General features: G+C 52.6%; 1 protein-coding gene across 1 annotated transcript in view; it reads right to left on the bottom strand.

The window, feature by feature from the left end:
- The window catches only part of LOC135983263 (kinesin-like protein KIF21B), a 45,294-nt gene extending 38,472 nt beyond the window's left edge, over positions 1-6,822 (bottom strand). Inside the window, exons 1-3 of the mRNA XM_065594072.1 lie at positions 6,764-6,822; positions 4,860-5,082; positions 4,315-4,497 (exon numbers count right to left, since the gene is read on the bottom strand). Coding sequence (XP_065450144.1) covers positions 4,315-4,497; positions 4,860-5,082; positions 6,764-6,822 — 465 coding nt within the window. The remainder of the gene's footprint in view (positions 1-4,314; positions 4,498-4,859; positions 5,083-6,763) is intronic.
- Positions 6,823-17,906: the final 11,084 nt, after the last annotated feature.

The raw sequence follows: 17,906 nt of genomic DNA, 5'->3' as shown, positions 1-17,906 counted from the left end.
CCTGAAGGCCCAGGTCCAGAGGGGCTATGCAGTGGCTCCTCCTTGGCAGAGCAGCGTAGAACGGACAGGCTTCACCCCATCTACGATATTAACAGGCCCCTCTTTACCCTAATATGCAAGCACCTAACAATCTACCGTATTTATCCTCACGCCTCATTGTACAGATGGGGAACGGAGGCCAGAGAGACCAAGGGACGTTCCCAGAGTTACCCTGGGCGTGCATGGCAGAGCAGGGAGGAAAAACCCAGGTCTCCGAAATCCCGCCGTAGGGCTGATCCAGGCTGTGACCCTACACGAGGGATAGGTAAAGTGACCCGGCCGTCCCCCTTCCCCAGTCACCACCTGCAGATGGGATCCTGCCCTGGGGTGGTGGGCGTGCCTGGCCTCCCATTCCTTGGCCCGGCTGGCTGACAGTTCTATGGGTGGCACAGGCTGGGACCTGCCCATTTGCGTAAGTGACGAGAATCCAGCGAATCATTAACAGGGTGGGTGGTGCACTGAAGTCCCAGAAGGAAGCTGGGCTGGGGCCTCACTGCTTGTGGTGCTAGACAGGCTGCAGATCTCAACCTGGGCCTCTCGCCCACCCGGCCTTCGCCAGAGGTGCTGTGAGGCCATGTTCCAATCACAGGGTCTGGGCCCTGGCCCAGGACACAGAGTGGAGCAGTGAGTTCACCAAGGCCACATGCCAAGTCTGGGGCAGAACCAGGGGTAGAAGCCAGGAGTCCTGGCACCTGGCTGGCATTAGGCCCGTACGCAGTTCATTGCAAGGATCCCAGCTCAGGGGCTAGCAGGAAAGCACCGCAGAGCGGCTCTGAAGAGAAGGCTAATCCGTTCCACTGTCCCTGGAAGTTAGCTCCAGAGCAGTAAAGCCTCCCCTCTAATGAACCTGCCCGGAGAGGTCCCAGGGCACGGGGAAGAGCACAGCAGTAACAGCAGCCCAGGTAATTACCTTGCATGCTGGCAGCCTCGGGAGCTTTAACGGATCCCCACTATCACCCCCCAACGAGAGCACCTTTTATTCCAGCTGTGCAGACCACGGCGCCGAGATGCAGCCACCTCTGGGGTGGGGGGCAGCTATCAGCACACCCCACTGGGGGAGAGGAGACATTGGGGCAAACCAGTTCCCACAGGACTGCGCTGCCCTGCTGGGTTTGCAGGGAGCATGGGTGTTCAGCGTGGAGACGACAGGGCTATAGGCCAGCTGAGCCAGTCCCTGCATGCGTAGTGATGTACTGGCAAAGCAGCCAAGCAGGCAGCTAAAGAAGGCCTTATCTACCCTGGCCATCTCCTGCTGGCTGGCTGCAGCTGCACAGGAGCCGGCAGTGTGGCCTAGTGGCTAGAGCACGGGCCTAGGACTCCAGAGACCTGGGTTCTGGTCTGTTCCCAGCTCTGCCACTGGCCTGCTGGGTGAGTGACTCCCCCTCTCAGTGCCTCAGTTTGCCCATCTGTAAAATGGGATCATGATACTGATCTTCCTTCGTAAAGCACCTTGAGCTCTCCTGAGGCAAAGCGCTAGATACCAGCTGGGTCTTGATGATGCGACAGTAAAGCCTGAGCTCTGCTTACACTAGGGCCTTCGCGGTCACTGTGATTCTGCGGATCGCCTGGAGCGAGCAAGGCTGGACACAGCCTGCCGGGGGAATACGAACGGGCGACTCTGAAATAGACCAGAGGGGTTTGTCTGGAGGAAACTCCTGCCTCATGCTGGGACTGGAGGCTCCAGAAGCCCAGACATCTAAGTTTCTGAAACTATTTAACAGGCAAAAATATCCTGACGGGAAAACAGACAGGACACAATAAACTCAGCAGGCAGCCCCCAGCTCCAGCACTGCCAGTGTCATTAACCCTTGCAGTGCTGGAGTCTCTGCTGTCGCCCCAGCAGCCTCTGGGCTTTGTCAAAGCTTCTCTATAGCCAAGAAGCTAGCATCTGCCAGCCCGGCCTTCAGACTGGACGGCTTCTGGTGCTGAACCTACAGAGCTGCAGCAAGGCCAAGGAGAAGGGTTTTCAGATGTAGCTCCTCTTAGCCTAGGTGGGATGGTTCAGTCCACGTAAAGGGTCCACCAGGCACCCCGGGGCAGCCACGGCGATGGCCAAGTTTGCACAAACTCTCCACATGCCAGTGCAGTGGGGCCAGATCCTCAGACATAGCTTCATTGAAGTCACTGGAGTTACCCAAGCCCATAAACTCTAACAGGGCGTTCCCAAAGTGGGTGTCGCTGGGAGGAAAGGGATCGAGCAAAGGGAAACGTAGGCTGAATAGCAGGAGGTTTCGACAACAGGGAGATCTCCTTTGGCGACTTACGCGGTGGGAGTCCCGGCACCCTGTGGCATTCACAAGCAGGACTGGCTGGCTCTGGGGAAGATGTTATAGGAGGGGGAGACGGGATCTCACAGGGTTCACTGCAGCACTTGTGTCTGATCCTATAGCTCACGCCCGGGGCTGGGCAGTCACACAACACTGCTGGCGGAGGGGCACTCCCCGCCGTACTGAACGAGAAGCAGGGTTAACCACCACTCAGAATAGCCTCGCCCTGACAAAGGGATTTCAAAGGAGGTGCCAATGAGCAGGAAGTCCTCCTGTGTCCTGCTTCCGTGCCAGCTCACAGGGACTCAGGGAAGAGCCAAAGCCCTGCCAAGGCTAGAGATCCTTGGGAACACGGTCACGCTTCCGGCTGCTTCAGATCTGGGGCAGAAGAGATGAGGAGGGCGTCATGGAAGCCGGGAAGGTTTCCTATTGGGGTAACTTACCCAGCCAGGTATAGGGGTCTGAAGTCATACGGGTCTCAACTCTTTGCCCAGATGGAGAAAATGGAGCTCAGAGACTTTCCAGGGGGAACTCTGTGCTCTAGTGGTTTGGGCCTGATCATCTGGAGATGTGCAATCCACTTCTGGTTCGGACCCAGGCTTGCCTGATCTTTGGCCAGTCACTATCTGTACCTCCATTGTAAAATGGACCATTGGTATTTATCTAATTCATCAAGGTGGTGTGAAGCCCAAGAAAATACTCCTCTGAAGGGATAGATATACAAGGATCATTGAGGGCACTGTGTCAGCAGTGGGATTAGACTCAGGACCTCCGTGCTCCCAGTCTTTCAGTCCTTTCTAGGCTATATAGCCTTACAGCAGATGCTTTCTCCTCTACACTTTTCCAACAGGGGAGGCATTTCTATGTTGAAGTGGGACTAGTTTTCAGATCACTTGAGATGTTACACATTCTAAAAACAGAACAGGAGGACTTGTGGCACTTTAGAGACAACAAATTTATTAGAGCATAAGCTTTCGTGGGCTACAGCCCACTTCTTCGGATGCATATCGAGTGGAATATATTCTAAAAAAAAGCTCAAGTTTCAGGATTCCATGAAATTACTCAAAAGTGATTTGCCAAATAGTGTCACGGTGGTTTTCCGAGATTTCACAAAAATCCCTCTCAGCCAGCTCTAGTCACTAAACCCAAGGATGGCATAGTCTGGATCGATTATACCACAGCACACGTTTCTCTATCAACATGATCTGAAAAAGCCAACCCTTTGAAAAGCTCCTGGCTTTTCCACATGCGTTTGTGGCATTACCAAAATAGAAACTTTGTCAGAACAGTGGGGCTAGCTATATACAGCCTTCCTGCATTCGCCCGGATAAGTCATTCTAAACCCATTCCTGTCCTGAACTGCTGATGGAAGCTGCATTTGTTTTTTTCACATTCCACCCCAGAACTAGCTGCATGTGGGTAAGAGCTGAAGCAATCACAAAGTACACAGTCTGCAAGGCATGATGGGATCGTTCTAGGTGAAAGGTGCAATAAGAAAGGTTTGGGTAATGATAGGAACATGCTAAAAGCAGGCTCTGGAGACTGAGAAACAGGGCAAAGAGGTGGGAAGGGCCAGTACGTTACTTTCAAGGTGATGAGAAAGCCTGAAGCAATAGATGGGGTGGAAGGCGCTTGAGAATTCCTGCTCAGCTGGGGAAGGCTGGGAAAACCTACATCCTTTGTACAGCAACTGGACTTTGGCCCAAATCTGGATGCAGACAAGTGGATGCAGAGTACACGGACTGCAGTGGAGCCAGCCCTCCAGCTCCCAGACACAGAGGGGGCACAGATAACCAGCACCACTGCCTCCCAGAGAAGCCAGAACATAAACAGTCAGCACCATTTTATGTAGGGCCCACAGCACGTGCCCCCCTGAAGCAGTGCATGAGTAGTTGTGGCTTGCGATTGCTGGGACAGACACCCCCACCCATACCCTGTTCCAGGGTGCGGGAATGGCAGCTCCTCATGTTCCGGGGCCCCAGCTTGCTCCCCCCTCGCTCACACCCACCTCCAGGAACTGGGCGCTGACTTTAAACTCTGGCACGGCTGTGCCACGCTCCTGCGCTGCCCGCTTGCGCTGCTCGATGCCGCTGAAGAGGTGGGAGATGGCCCGCGGGATGATCCCGTGCTCCTCCTCCGAGATGTTTGTGTCAAAGCCGGTGCCCATGGTGTACGTCTTCCCAGCGCCGGTCTGAAAGGGCACAGGACGGGCACTTAGACAGCCCCAGGGCGCATCAGCCTAAGAGCAGCCCCCTGCAGCTCCAGCCCTGGGCTGCCAAACCCAACCTGCCCCCACCCCTCCCTGACTATTCCCCAACAGCTCTGTTGATACCCCAAAATCCCAACCCACAGCCCCCCCAATATTCCAGCCCTGGGCCTCTTCCCCTGCACCCTACCAACGAGCCTCAACTCCAACCTGCAGGCCCAGCCAAGCACCTTCCCGCATGGCTTTGCTGGTGCAGCCAGATAGCCCACAACTACTAACAGCCGAGCCTGGCTTCAGTGCAACAGCCCAGGTTTACCGCCGAGACACAGGATGGGGACAGCCGGTACCTGGCCATACGCCAGCACAGTGGCATTGTAGCCTTCGAAGCAGCCCTCGATGAGTTTGCTGACGCAGGTGGTGTAGATCCGCTCCTGCCACGTGTCCAGGTCGAACACAAAGTCATAGGTGAACGCCTTGTCCTTTCCCAGCAGCACCTGGGGCTCCCCAGGCGTCACTGAAGTGCAGATGTGGCATCCCTCAATCTTCTCCTTTGACAGCTGGGGATGGATCCTGCCAGCGGGAGAAGACAGACAACTGAGGACACAACAATCTTACTTCTCCCAGAGCACCCTGCATCCCTGCAGCAAGGGGGACCACCTTGCCCACCAGTGAAATGCAGCCACCTCTGGGCTGCAACCTGGCAACAGCTGCTTAACCACACAAAGTAACAGTCTGGAACAGGAATACCACACCCAGGTGAACCTGCGGGATGCAGGCTTTAGAAAGGCAGCTGGAATTTGGTCAGGGTGGCCCCCTGACTCTTGAGACTAATGCAGTGAGATACTTAGAGACCACACAAAGGGTAGGGACCGAGGTGTTACTGTCACCTCAATGTTGCTGGTTCAAATCCCCCCGGTCAGTAGCTACTGACAGCAATTCCCATGTGATGGTTGCTTGGCCCGTAGCAAGTGATATTGGTGGGCCCCAATATACACACACCGGTATATGAGGGACAGTAAATTGTGGGGGAAGTTTTATGGAAAATATCCTTCTGCTATTACAAAAATAGTTCCTTATGATTATTGGTCTTGCAGTAGCTCATAGGAGCCCAAGTTATGGATCATGACCCCCTGGGGCCAGGCGCTGTACAAACACAGAACAAGAAGAGGGTCCCTGCCCCAAAGAGCTGATGATCAATTGTGAGACAAGAGACCACAGGCGGCGGCTGACAGACGACGAGCACAAGGAAACAGAAGCCCTGCCCAAGGCTAACAGAAGTCTTAGAAGCACCTTTCCTATTTATTAATGGCTCCCTGGCCTAGTCAGACGCCTTTCTCCCTCCTCCTCCTCACATTCTGCTAGAAAGAGCAAGACCCATGTTTTCAGCACTGGCCTCTGATTCTGGAGGCTTCTCTTTCTGGGGAGCCCATTTTGAGACAATTGGGGCCCAATTCCCAGAGGTACTGACTGTCCCGCAGCTCCCACTGACGTCAGCTGGATTTCCTTGTGCTCAAACCTTCTGGAAAAAAAAATAATCAAGGCCCACTGTGTCTCAGGCTGGGCCCCCCAGAAGCAGAGGCACCCCAAATCCGTGGCTGCTATTGCAAGTTTGTGTTGACCAGCTCCCATTTTCATTTGCACAATAAGTGGGTCAGGTCAGAAGATGCTGGATGCTCCCTAAAGACTGTTCCCAGGGCAACTTGAGCCCTCGGGTGGATTATTTCTCCTTCCAGAGCTCTCTCCCACTCCTTTACTGCTTGCAACCCCTCACCCCATTAGAGACGTAGGGGTTCCAGCTGCTAATTTATGGCAGTGGGTGCATCCGAGAGTCCTAACTGGAATGCGGGTTTGGATGACCTGGGCACATACAAACTACTAGGACGGGTGACACCTGGTTTAGACATGCAGCTCCTCAATCTGCAAGGCATAGGTACGTAGCCCCCACATCTGTGCACAGCCCCAGACTGCATACCCAATTCAGGGATCTAGAAGAATGCATGCTCACTCATTTAAAATGTTCGTTATAAATTCCTAGAGGGACCATTCTGATCATACAGTTTCATCTCCAGCATAACACAGGCTTTCCCCAGTAACTTCGGAATCAATCCCATGACATGTGGGTGAGCTAAAGCAGATGTACTGGAGATGCACATTCTTGATTTCAAAGTTTCAAGGGATGGAATATTCACCACAGCCCTGGGTAAGTGGTTCTGGTGTCTACTTACCCTCACTGTTCAAATAAAACACAAACCTGTGCTTTATGTCCAGCCTGAATTCATCTGATGTCAGCTCCCAGCCTGAATAACTCATGGTTCCTTTGTCAGATAGACTACTGCAGTGCACATGTTCAATCCACATCATTAAAAGCTCCCTTGACGCAGTTTCCCATCGTACAAATTCGAGGCTTAAACATTTTTGCCCAAAAAGAGTCATTAAAAATAAACCCCGGGGTAATCCGAATATTGCTAATCAAAACAGACAAGGGAAAGAGACAATACAAACCCCACACGAGCGAGACCGGGGAAGCCAGAGATGAAAATCAACCCAATCTGAGCCAGGAAGGGAAGAGCTCTGCTATGGGTCTTTTCAGTACTCACTCTCAAGTTCTTGATTACCTTCTAAATCACAGTGCTGAAGGCCGGAAGAGACCATGAGCCAGTCTGACCTCTGTAGCTCACGGGCCATCAGCACCACCCCAGCATCCGCACAACCCAAATCAGATCAATTAGTCGTAATTTCACACACACACCTAAAATTCTGCTGTTACACGGGAATCAACAAAGAGAAACGTACTGCTAACAAAATGACCTGCAGCTTTGCTTGGCAAAACAGCTGCTTTTGCTGAGATTTTAAAGTCTCCTATTTTCAGGGGATCGGCCTGGCAGCTCTGAAGCTGGCTTGCCTGGGAAGAATCAGGGAGAAAAAACATGACACCAAATACCCTGATAAAAACTCTTTTTGGAGACTTGTTGACAAAACTTCCCACATTGGCTGTTTTATAAATACTTATATTAATTCCTTTAAAGCCATGGAAGCCAATAGAATGGACCACATGATTAATACCACCACCCTCTCACTAAGTGGGGCTTATCAAATAGTGTCCGATATTATCCTCAGCTACTGTTTAATTTACTTTAGCCACAGGTGAAGCAAATCCTGCATGGCCACTCTGTGCCTCAGTTTCCCCATCTGTAAAGCAGGGATAATGATATCAAATACCTTTGTAAAGCTCTTTGAAATCTCTGGATGAAAGACACTGTGTAAGCGCTAGGTGTTATAGACTCAGGCTGGATCTACACTACCCGCCGATCGACCTCTTGGGGATCGATTTATCGCGTCCCGTTGGGACGCGACAATCGATCCCCAAATCGACGCTCTTACTCCACCAGCGGAGGTGGGAGTAAGCACCGTCAACGGGAAGCCGCAGAAGTCGATTTTGCCGCCGTCCCTACAGCGGGGTAAGTCGGCTGCGATACGTCGAATTCAGCTATGCTATTCGCGTAGCTGAATTTGCGTATCTTAAATCGACCTCCCCCCCCTCCTGTAGTGAAGATGTAGCCTCAGACTTTAAGGCCAGAAGGGGCCATCTTGATCATCTCACCTGGCCTCCCGCACATCGCAGGCCGCAAAACCCCACCCACTCCTGTAATAGACCCCTAACCACTGGCTGAGTTACTGAAGTCCTCAAATCATGGTTTAAAGACTTCAAGTTAGAGAATCCACTATTTACACTAGTTTAAACCTGCAAGTGCCCCATGCTCCAGAGGAAGGCAAAAACCTCCCAGGGTCTCTGCCAATCTGACCCGGGGAAAATTCCCTCTAAACCCCAAATCTGGTGACCAGGTAGACCCTGAGCATGTGGGCAAGACCCACGAGCCAGACACCTGGGAAAGAATCCTCTGTGGATAGTTTGTGTATCACTGAAGGATGGGAAAGGGTATCAGATTATGCCAGCACAAGAGTCTCACTAAGTGGGGGCTTTTCTCCAGGGTTCCCAGGCTGGCACTTTGTTTAAAGCCTACAAACAGCAGAAGGCTCAACTGGGCCCTTTGGGCCAGAATTTCCAGACAGAGCTCAGCGACCACAGCAAGGTTCAGATTTTCAGAAGGGCTCAGCACTGGGGCCGCTCGGGTTCCTTCTCCCCAAAGACGTTTCCTTCCCTGTCCCCTTGGACCAAAAACAACAAAAAAAGGCTTTTTGACAAAAATGATGGGGGTGGAGGGGCTGTGTGTGTGTGTGTGTGTGTGTGTGTGTGTGTGTGTGTGTGAGAGAGAGAGAGAAACATTTTTGGTCAACATTTTCATTGTTTCTTGGGGGTTGGGGGGGGGGAGAGTAGTAAAATGTTTTCAAATATTTCTTGCAAAAAGAATGGGTAGCTTTCAACCAGCACCCAACATGCACAACTTGCGTGAAAGCCTGGTTGTAAGTGTCACAATGGGAGCAGCAGGAATAGCTAGCCCCAGCTGTGGCTGCCGAGCTCTTCTGAATGTTCTGGCCGACAGCAACTTTGCATGGACAGCTGCACCCCCCTGAGATCTCTCCTGAGTCACAAGAAGCTACTGTTAAATGCTTTGGCTTTCACCCTAATGCCCAGTAGCACCCTGCTCTTCCCCTCCCCTGCCCTGCTTCCCTATGCCACCCCGTACAGCTGGCACCATGCCTGCTGTTCGCTGCTCTGCTTCTGTGCTAAGGGAGGCAGACAGGACCCACAGTGTTGCAGGGCTCAAGCTTAAACCAATAAGCAGAGCCAGAGGGTCTGAGCTAGGCAAGGTATTCCTGGCTGAGTCCTCAGACCTGATCCCACCACATACCCGTAGGGTGACCAGACAGCAAATGTGAAAAATCGGGACGGTGGGGGGGGGGGGGGGGGGGGAAATAGGAGCCTATATAAGAAAAAGACCCAAAAATCAGGACTGTCCCTATAAAATCGGGACATCTGGTCACCCTAGATACCCAACCACTCAGAATCCTGCCTCAGGCCAATGCCTGGTGTCAGCTAACACTGAAGTTCTGGGAGTGCCTAGAGGTACAAGTCAGGATAGAGACCCTGTAGTGACTGCAGAGTTGCCACCTTTCTAATGGCTGGTAACCGGATCCCTGAGGCCCCGCCCCCTTCTCCGCCTCTTCCACGAGGCCCCGCCCCCTTCTCCGTCTCTTCCCCAGATTAAAAAACAAAAAACCACCAGGGCTTGTCAAATGGCACCCAGACACAGAAGCCAAAAACCGGACGGGTGACAACCTTACAGAGGCAGGTGCTGCACAACTTCACCAGGCAAATGCACTTAGCACAGCACCCCATACCAGAGATCTTTTAAACCAAGGGGACCTGAAAGGTGGTGTAAAATGAAGAGGCAGGGGATGTGTTCAGTGTGACAGGGAAGGATGGGGCAAAGGCATGAGAGCTAGGAGCACTGGGATAAAACTGAGCAAAGAAAATCGAGACTGAACATCAGGAAATGCAGAACAAAAGTCATGAAGAATATAAGAATAACCCTTTATTACCCAGCACAGAGTTAGCAATGAGTTCCACAGGCTATCACATAGCCCAGATGCCAAGAGTTTAGTTGGACCCAAAAGAGGGCTGGATATTTACAAAGATAGTGATAATTTGAGAAGGTTCTTTAAATTTTTTTTATAAATCCTCATGCTTCAGGGCATGAGCCAACTTCTAAGCGATGAGGGTCAGGAAGAAACTTTCTGTGGGCAGGTTATTCCTTAATTTCCAACTTCTACCTTCCTCTGAAGCAGCTGGAGCTGCCCCCTATTGGAAATGGGAAACTGGACTATGCCAGTTCCTAAACCTGTGCTGGCCGGAGAGCAGGCAGATGGATGGGACCAGACCTACTGACATTAGAGATGGAAGAAACCTCCAATAGGATTAGCAGAGCACAGATTTGTCCACCTTGCACAGCCCCTGTAATGCTCACTCCATGCCTGTCTCAGCTGCATTCTTGAGAGCTCCCAATAACAAATTAGAGACGGAAATAGCCACACGATTACCCTGTATAACTAACGAACTTGCCTGATCATGTGTCTAACGGTTACAGTATTACAGCACTAATGAGGCCAGACAGATGGTGCCATTCTAGTCAGTTACTGTCATGCCTCAGGTGGGTAGGATAAGGCCCGGCAGATCTATGTTCACAGAAGATTAAAATAAAGCCAGGGACAAGACTAGACCCTTACAAATCAACACTCAGGGTTATAATCCCACTGACCCATCATGTGACCTTGCCTCAACCTCGCTATGCCTCAGTTTCCCCACCCGCTCAATGGGGCTAATCACACTGACCAGCCTCACACAGAGCCAGGAAATTGGATCCAGCAGTGTTTGCAAAGCACACTGAGACCCCAGGCCAGGAAAGTGTTCGTAATGAAAGCAGCGAAGTTGCACCAGAGGTGAATTTGGCCCACTGAGTGGCGTGAGGCCTCCATGCGGCTCCCTCTTGGTTATTAAAGCTGTGCTGAGGAGTGGCGGGATGCTACGGACGTTGGAGAAGTCCCGTCAGAATCCATGCAGCCCAAACAGCAAAGCGGGGCGGGGACTTTGCTCCCAACCCCACAGGAGTCAGAGTCAAGACTTCCAGTAACTGCAGGGGCTGCTCCAAAATGCATCAAGCATCACACTTGTCCGCCCAGATGCCTAAGCCCCTTTGTCAGTTAGGGAGTTACCCAGTGGTCACAAAGTGGCACCTAAAACAGACCAGGGCTTCACAGGCAGGGAAATCATCCATCGGGCCGGAGGGGAGGCAGCCTCCTGCAGGCACTGCCCAGAAATGATCGGACCCAAGCCCCATCTGCACTGGTGCTGAGAATGGTTTTACTGCCAGTTGCACCTTCTACACCGGAACACAGGACGGGGCTTGTTCCGGCCACACGAGCCGCTTCCAGTCTCTATTTCAGGGGCACAACAGCTGTCAGCCACTTTTCTAGGGTAGAAGGGGCTTGAAAGATCCCAGAGCCCTATTAGGAGTGGGGTGTGAGACCAGCCCTGGCTCAGCACCTGCTCCCTCCTGCTGATGGCCCCACAGGAGACATGACACCAACAGCATCCAGGAGGCGCTGCCAGTGCATTCTGGGAGTACAGCAACTCTTGGGGCTGGGTGCAGTCAAACTGGCCGACAAGCCCATAGACAGACCTGTTCACTGTGGGATCACCGGTGCCGGGGGTTCAGGGAGGGGGAGAGGGAAAGGAGATGGACACAAAGGACCGCACAGCGTTCACTGTTAGCAAACAGTCCTGCACGACACTCCAGCTGGAGCCTTCCTGACCCTCCGGAGGGAAGAGGAGGGGGTGTGACGGATGCCAAAGCTGGGTGCAAGAGGGGTTGGGGGAAGAGGAGAGGACAAGAGTCCCCCGCCCCACTAAGGCACATCCAGTTGGCTGAACTGTTTGGAGGCGAGGGTGATGGGAAGGCAGCAAATAGATCTGGTCCAAGCAAGGATCATTGGAGCACCAGGGCTGACTGACATGGCCGGACGGAGCTGCAGATCCTTCCTGCAGGGCTGGTCTATTTGCAAACCTAGGCTTGGGCCAGCTGAGAGAGCCAGGAACACACAAGGCAGAGAACTGCAGGCTGACAGACACACTGGTAGAGACAGAGACATGGGCAGGGCGAGAGATCGTGCCCTTTCCAACTGGGAACTCTCGCTGGGCCAATGACTGACAGACAGCCCCCAGAGCCAGAAGGCTGCTGCCTCGCAAAGTGGCACTGTGTGCCAGGGAGCCCCTATCCTGCATCCGGGCTGCGCCGGAGCCAGACTAGACAAGGAAAGAGAGAGACAGAGCAGTTTATAAAGCAAGAGAGGTGGCACAGGGGGCTCCCCGACTGGGAGCCTCTGTCTTTTCTTTCTTTGCTGGTAGGATGTGAAAGCAGCTGTCACCATGGCAAGATTGTCATGGCAACCAAGCATCTGCTGGGAGAGGAGGAGGGAGCGGGACACTGAACCCGAAAGGGTGAAAAGCTTTGACTGACACTGACGCACACACACTTATAAAAATCTCCGGTCAATTTCTTCAGTGGCCCGGAGACGCACAATGGCCGGCTTGTTCAGTTCCGTCACCATAAGCCAACATTTACAGAGGGGGAACCAATTGGGCTGGCGTCCAAAGTCTTAAATGGGCACTGGCCTAAGAGCGAGTGCGCAGTCCCCACGCCAGCAGCGAGCGATTCAGGGAGCCTTCCCCCGCCTCTCTTCCTCCTAGTAAGAGGCCTCAGCGACCCACTGCAGAGAAATAGCTAGTCCAGAAAGATACTATGATTCCGCAGAACCGCGTCAGACGGGTCCCAGGCTCCATGGGATAGTCTGGAAGATCAGGGGTTCATTCCCCAAATGTTCTGTATGGCACCTAGCACTCCAGGTGTCAATCAATAACCCAACCGCACCATGGACCAGACAGGGAAGGAAACCAGCATTTAAAAAAGGGTATGTCCCCTTGTCTCGCCGTACACAGCTGATCAGCAGCCACTAAGAAGCGTTTGATTTGATACGAGTCTTTTGAAGCCGTGTTCGCGCACAGCATCATTGCAGATGAAGTCTGTGCAACTCAGACCCTAGGACTTGGGTCCCCTGAAGCTCAGGGCACAAACCCAGATGATCTGCCGAAGTTCTAGAAAGGGTGCTGTCCAGTCACCTCTCCAGTCACCTTTCCCCTTCCATTGCTAAATTCTCTCTATGGGAATATTTCACATCTATCAGACTCCGTTCTGCCCACAGTACTTTGCCAATTAACACTTGAACAGTCCATCACAGACCTGGCCTAGGCTTTCAAGAGATCTCAGCTCCCAACAGTCCCCACCACCCACTGGGAGCTGAGCAGTTTTGAAAATCTGGCACTAAATTAAATCTCCACTGCCTCCTCCTCCTCCCTCTCCCCCAACCCCAGCATGGTAAGTGTACAGCAACATGGAAATGCAGCCACTTCTGGGGCAGAGGCACCATTAGACTGCATGCAGCATGAACGGGGGAAGAGAAAAAACACAACCTTGGACACTTGGGCAAACCCTCTGCTCTTATGAGAAGTATCCCACCAGGCAGGTGACATGGGGGGGTGTCAAGGCTGTTTCCCCACTCTGGCATGTCAAGTGCAGAAGGTCGGGGCCCGCAAGGATTCTAAAAAGGAATACTGGCCACTCCAGGCTTGTATTAAACTCCCAAGGTTACAGCTTCTCTCTGACCTTGGATGGGTAGATGCTGCCACCACCCAAGTGCAAACCTCCACCCCACTTTTGGAACCCAGGAAGGCGCACTTGGAAATTCCTTCCTGTGAGGTACCCTCAAGCCCTGTCACCCCCCCTTCAGGAAAGAGCTGAGAAAGAAAACAAAGGAAATCAGCTGTTTCCACCAGCTAATTAAACAACATGTGCACAAACCTCTTAGGACACAATAATCCAATTCTATTCTTAAAAAAGGTAAATTTTATTAAAAACAAACAAGAAAGAAAATACATTTGGAACTTTGTTGTTTAATCTAGCAAAAAGCCTATTATAAGGATTAAGCATCAAGATAGCTCTCCTGAGGTCCAGATTAAAGGTTACAAGCAAAACAAAAGCACCTGGAGTTAGCACAGAGCTGTCCACAAGCCATAAAGAAATAAAAAGTGATAAACCTGATTGCATCTTCCTAGACATTTCCTGATCCACTTACATATCTGGGGTTTCAAATAAGTAAGTTTCTAGGTATGATCTGGTGATTTCCATACCTGGCCCACAGCTTTTTACAGCATAGCTCCAGCCCTGTCTCTGCTCTGTCCCCTCTCTCTGGAGAACAGACAGACAAAGGGAAAGTTTTCCCCAATTTTAAAAAGTTCTAGCCCTCCCATTGGCTCTTTTGGTCAGGTGCCCACTCCCTTCCTTTTACCTATGCAGGGAGACTTTTTCACCCTTTACAGGTAAAGCAAGTAGAGAACAACTACTATGAGGGATTTTATAACTAAGTGACTGGGTGTTCATAAAAGGGAGCTACCCCCCATTTATCACAGGGGGAAGAATTATTTATCACCCACGCAAAGCAGACAGTTTTTAAGATCTCACCCCAAAACCCTCCGAGACACCCACCGAGCTGTGCCCACTAGTAGCATTAGAGTTTGCCATGCTGTCTGGTCACACGTCCACACGGGGGCTTGGTAACCTGTAGCTCAAGCTAGGGCCTGCTAATGCTGTTTGCACAGTTGCCCAGAGCAGCTGCTGTATGGATGAGGCTGTAGAGGTCCAAGGGTCACCCTGCACTGGACAGCAGGGCAGGCAGAGTGACAGAATCATTAAATAAAATAGGGTTACCATATTCAAACATTTAAAAAAGAGGACACTCCACGGGGCCCTGGTCCCACCCCCGGCCCTGCCCCAACTCCGCCCCTTCCCCGCCCCAACCCCACCCCTTCTCCACCGCCATTCCAACCCCTTCCTCAAAGTCCCTGCCCCAACTCTGCCCCCTCCTCTGAGCACCCCTCCTCCCTCCCGCTCTGATCTTGGTTGGGGGTTGCTAAGTGCTTCCCTGCTCCCCACTCGCCCCGCAGCCTCTGCAGCCTCTATGCTCTTGCCTGCCCTGCTCCTCCTCACCCTGCAGCCTCTGTGTCCCCCCACCCTTGCAGCCTCTGTGCCGCCTGCTCCCCACTCGCCCTGCAGCCTCTGTGCCCCCTGCCTGCCCTGCCCCTGCAGCCTCTACACACACCGGCCCCCCGCCGCCTGCCCTGCTCCCCCCGCTCACCCGGCAGAGGGAGAAATGCAGGCTCCACGTGGAATCAAACACTGCCGGCTGCTCTGTGTGGGAGGAGGGAGAGGGGGAGGGGGAGGGACTCTGGCTGCTAGAGGCCCTAGTGGCTGCGAGCGGCTTTCAATCAGGCCAGGCGTCCAATCAGCTGCGCCACACTCCGCAGGAGGGGAAGGGGGAAATCCTGGACATTTCTTCTTGATTAGAAATCTCCTCCGGACGGCCATTTAACACTGAAAAAGCCAGACATTTCCGGGGAAACCCAGACAGATGGTAACCCTAGTACAGCGCCTAGCACAGGGGGGCCCTGCTCCCTGGGTGCGCCCCCGCCCACAGTACCAATAATAACTAATAATCATGAGCGGACGTGCGCTCACTCGCACCTGTGCTCCCTTAGCTCCCGGACCATGTCTCGTCAGCTTCGTCTCAGAATCCTTCTCAATGCAAACCCTGGGCCAGCGTGAGCCCGGAGTAACTCTTAACTTCGCTGGCGTCGCGCTGTGCTGGAGCCTTCTCGCCTTACATAGTATGTAAGCCAGAGCTCCTCTTCACCTGTAGGTTTATACCAGCGGCACTGAAAGCACAATCGGGCCTAGCATACCCATCCCTGCCACACTGGGTGAGCAGCACCAGTTTCCCTAAATACTCCTCCATTGGCCCTTGCAAACCCCACCCCCAGCCGTAGATACCTGACCCCAGTGGGAGCTCCCTAACCGCTCGCACACTTTTTATTCTGTCCCATCACTCCCTACCATGGTTACCCCCAGAACCAGTATTACCATAAACTTTGTAGTATTCCCTCCCTGCTCTGTGCTTACTAGTGACAGACCTGGGCTGGAGACGAACGCCCTCAGGGTTCTGTGAGGCTTTTGAGCTGATGGCTGGAGTCATCTCTAGGACTTCTGGTTCTTTTAATGGGGGCTTCCTCCCGTCCCTCTTGCTCTGCTTCGGCCCATGGCCAGCTTCCTCCCATCCTACTCTGTCAATGAGACTCAGCTGTGGAGGGCCTGATGGGGGGATTTAGTCTCAATAGGGCCTTGCCTTCTCCGCTGAGGCTGCTGACCAGGCGGCCTGAGTCACTGCTGGTTGTGATGCTTGTGTGAGGTGAATACCTGGCTGCTGGGAGTTGGGCTGAGTCCCACCAAACTCATGTCACACAGGAATAGGGAGCTGGCCTCAGAGAGCTGGATCCTGGCTCCCTTTGCTGATTGGTGCCTTTCCTCAGCTTGCTGACTATTTATTGAGTGAATAGACAGTCCCCTCAGGCAGCAGATGGCATTTCATCCCCTCCCTCAGTCTGTGTATTGCCCTATATTTGTCCTGCTTGGCTCATGCCTTCCTCTATGTGCGTCATTGGCACATGCTAGCGGGACTCCATAGCTATCATTTTAGAGTGACATTCGTCCGAGGCCTTGGCACTACTTAAGTCCTCAAAATAGGCCTTAAGGGCAGGACTTTCCGACACGTTTGCGCACTGGGGACTGGGGACTGCTGAAATCTGACCCTAACTTAGGTGCCTGAATGAGCTTATTGGAAAACCATGTCCCAGTTGCAGGTACTCAGTCCTTGACTATCTGTCCCTGCGTTCATTTGCTGGTCTAGCCCCATGTGGACCCTCTGCCCTGGGGTGCATTTCACCTTTCATGGGAAAACCATGATTTGGGCAGAATAAAACCTTAAAGTCAAACTTTTCCTCTCCCACCCCACTGCGAGATGGCAAGTAAGGGGTTAAAACCTGGGCTTCACCTTTCTTTGGGGGGCAGTAATTGGGATGCTGGCTTAGCCCATCAGGGAGGAGGGGAATGTCTTGTAACTAGGGCTGATTTCATCTGAGTCATTCCCAAACAATTTCCCCAAGGAACAAAGCCTGTGGGGCCAATCTGTGAAGAAGCCAGAGGTAAAATGCCCAGGGAGAGGGAATTTTCTCTATCTCCTTATCCTGAGGCCTGGATGGAACAGATGGATTGTGAAGGACCCAATCCAGTGACCGCTGACATGGAAAGGAATCTTTCCACAGACTTCAGTGGGAGTTGGAGCAGACCCTGAGCACTTAGACCAGATTTTCAAGCATGTCCACAGATTCAGGGTGGCTCAGTTCCCCGGGCCAGAGTAAGTAGGCCTGATTTGCAGAGATGCTGAGCATTCACAGCCCCCATTGGCTTCTGCTGCACTTAGAGGCACTTCATGCTTCTGAAAGTCAGGCACCAAGGTGTCCCATAACTGGAGGTGCCCCAAATCGTTCGCCGCTTTAGAAAACATTGACCTTTGGACTCGCTGTGCCAGAGTTTCCCCCTCTGCAAACCAGGACTAGTGATATTGATCTGACCTCCTGCTGATTGTGAAGTTGTGAGGTTTAGTGCATTCGTGGTTTGCCAAGGGCTATGAGCGCCTCTGCTACTGGAGCAAAGCTGTGTTGTCTCTCGGTGACATGATTTGTGTTACGGTGCATTGGGAGTTTGCTAACCGGATGGAAGAGAAAGCTGAGCTCCAGCTGCAAAAGCTGGTTGCAGATTTTGATCAACCTAATCTTTGGAGGGGGGGATGCGTTTTGATCTTAAGTCTTTTCCAGCCCATTGTAAAGAGAAGGGCCATTTATGAAAGTGAGATGCAGACTGCCAGATGTTGGGGTTTTGGAGGCGGGGGCCAGTGACTCAGGCTGACCTCTATGTAAGACATCACGATGA

The sequence above is a fragment of the Chrysemys picta genome, chromosome 4, assembly GCF_011386835.1.
Source record: "Chrysemys picta bellii isolate R12L10 chromosome 4, ASM1138683v2, whole genome shotgun sequence".
Taxonomy (NCBI): domain Eukaryota; kingdom Metazoa; phylum Chordata; order Testudines; family Emydidae; genus Chrysemys; species Chrysemys picta.
Note: the sequence above shows the minus strand (reverse complement) of the source record. Positions and strands in the feature narration are given on the sequence as shown.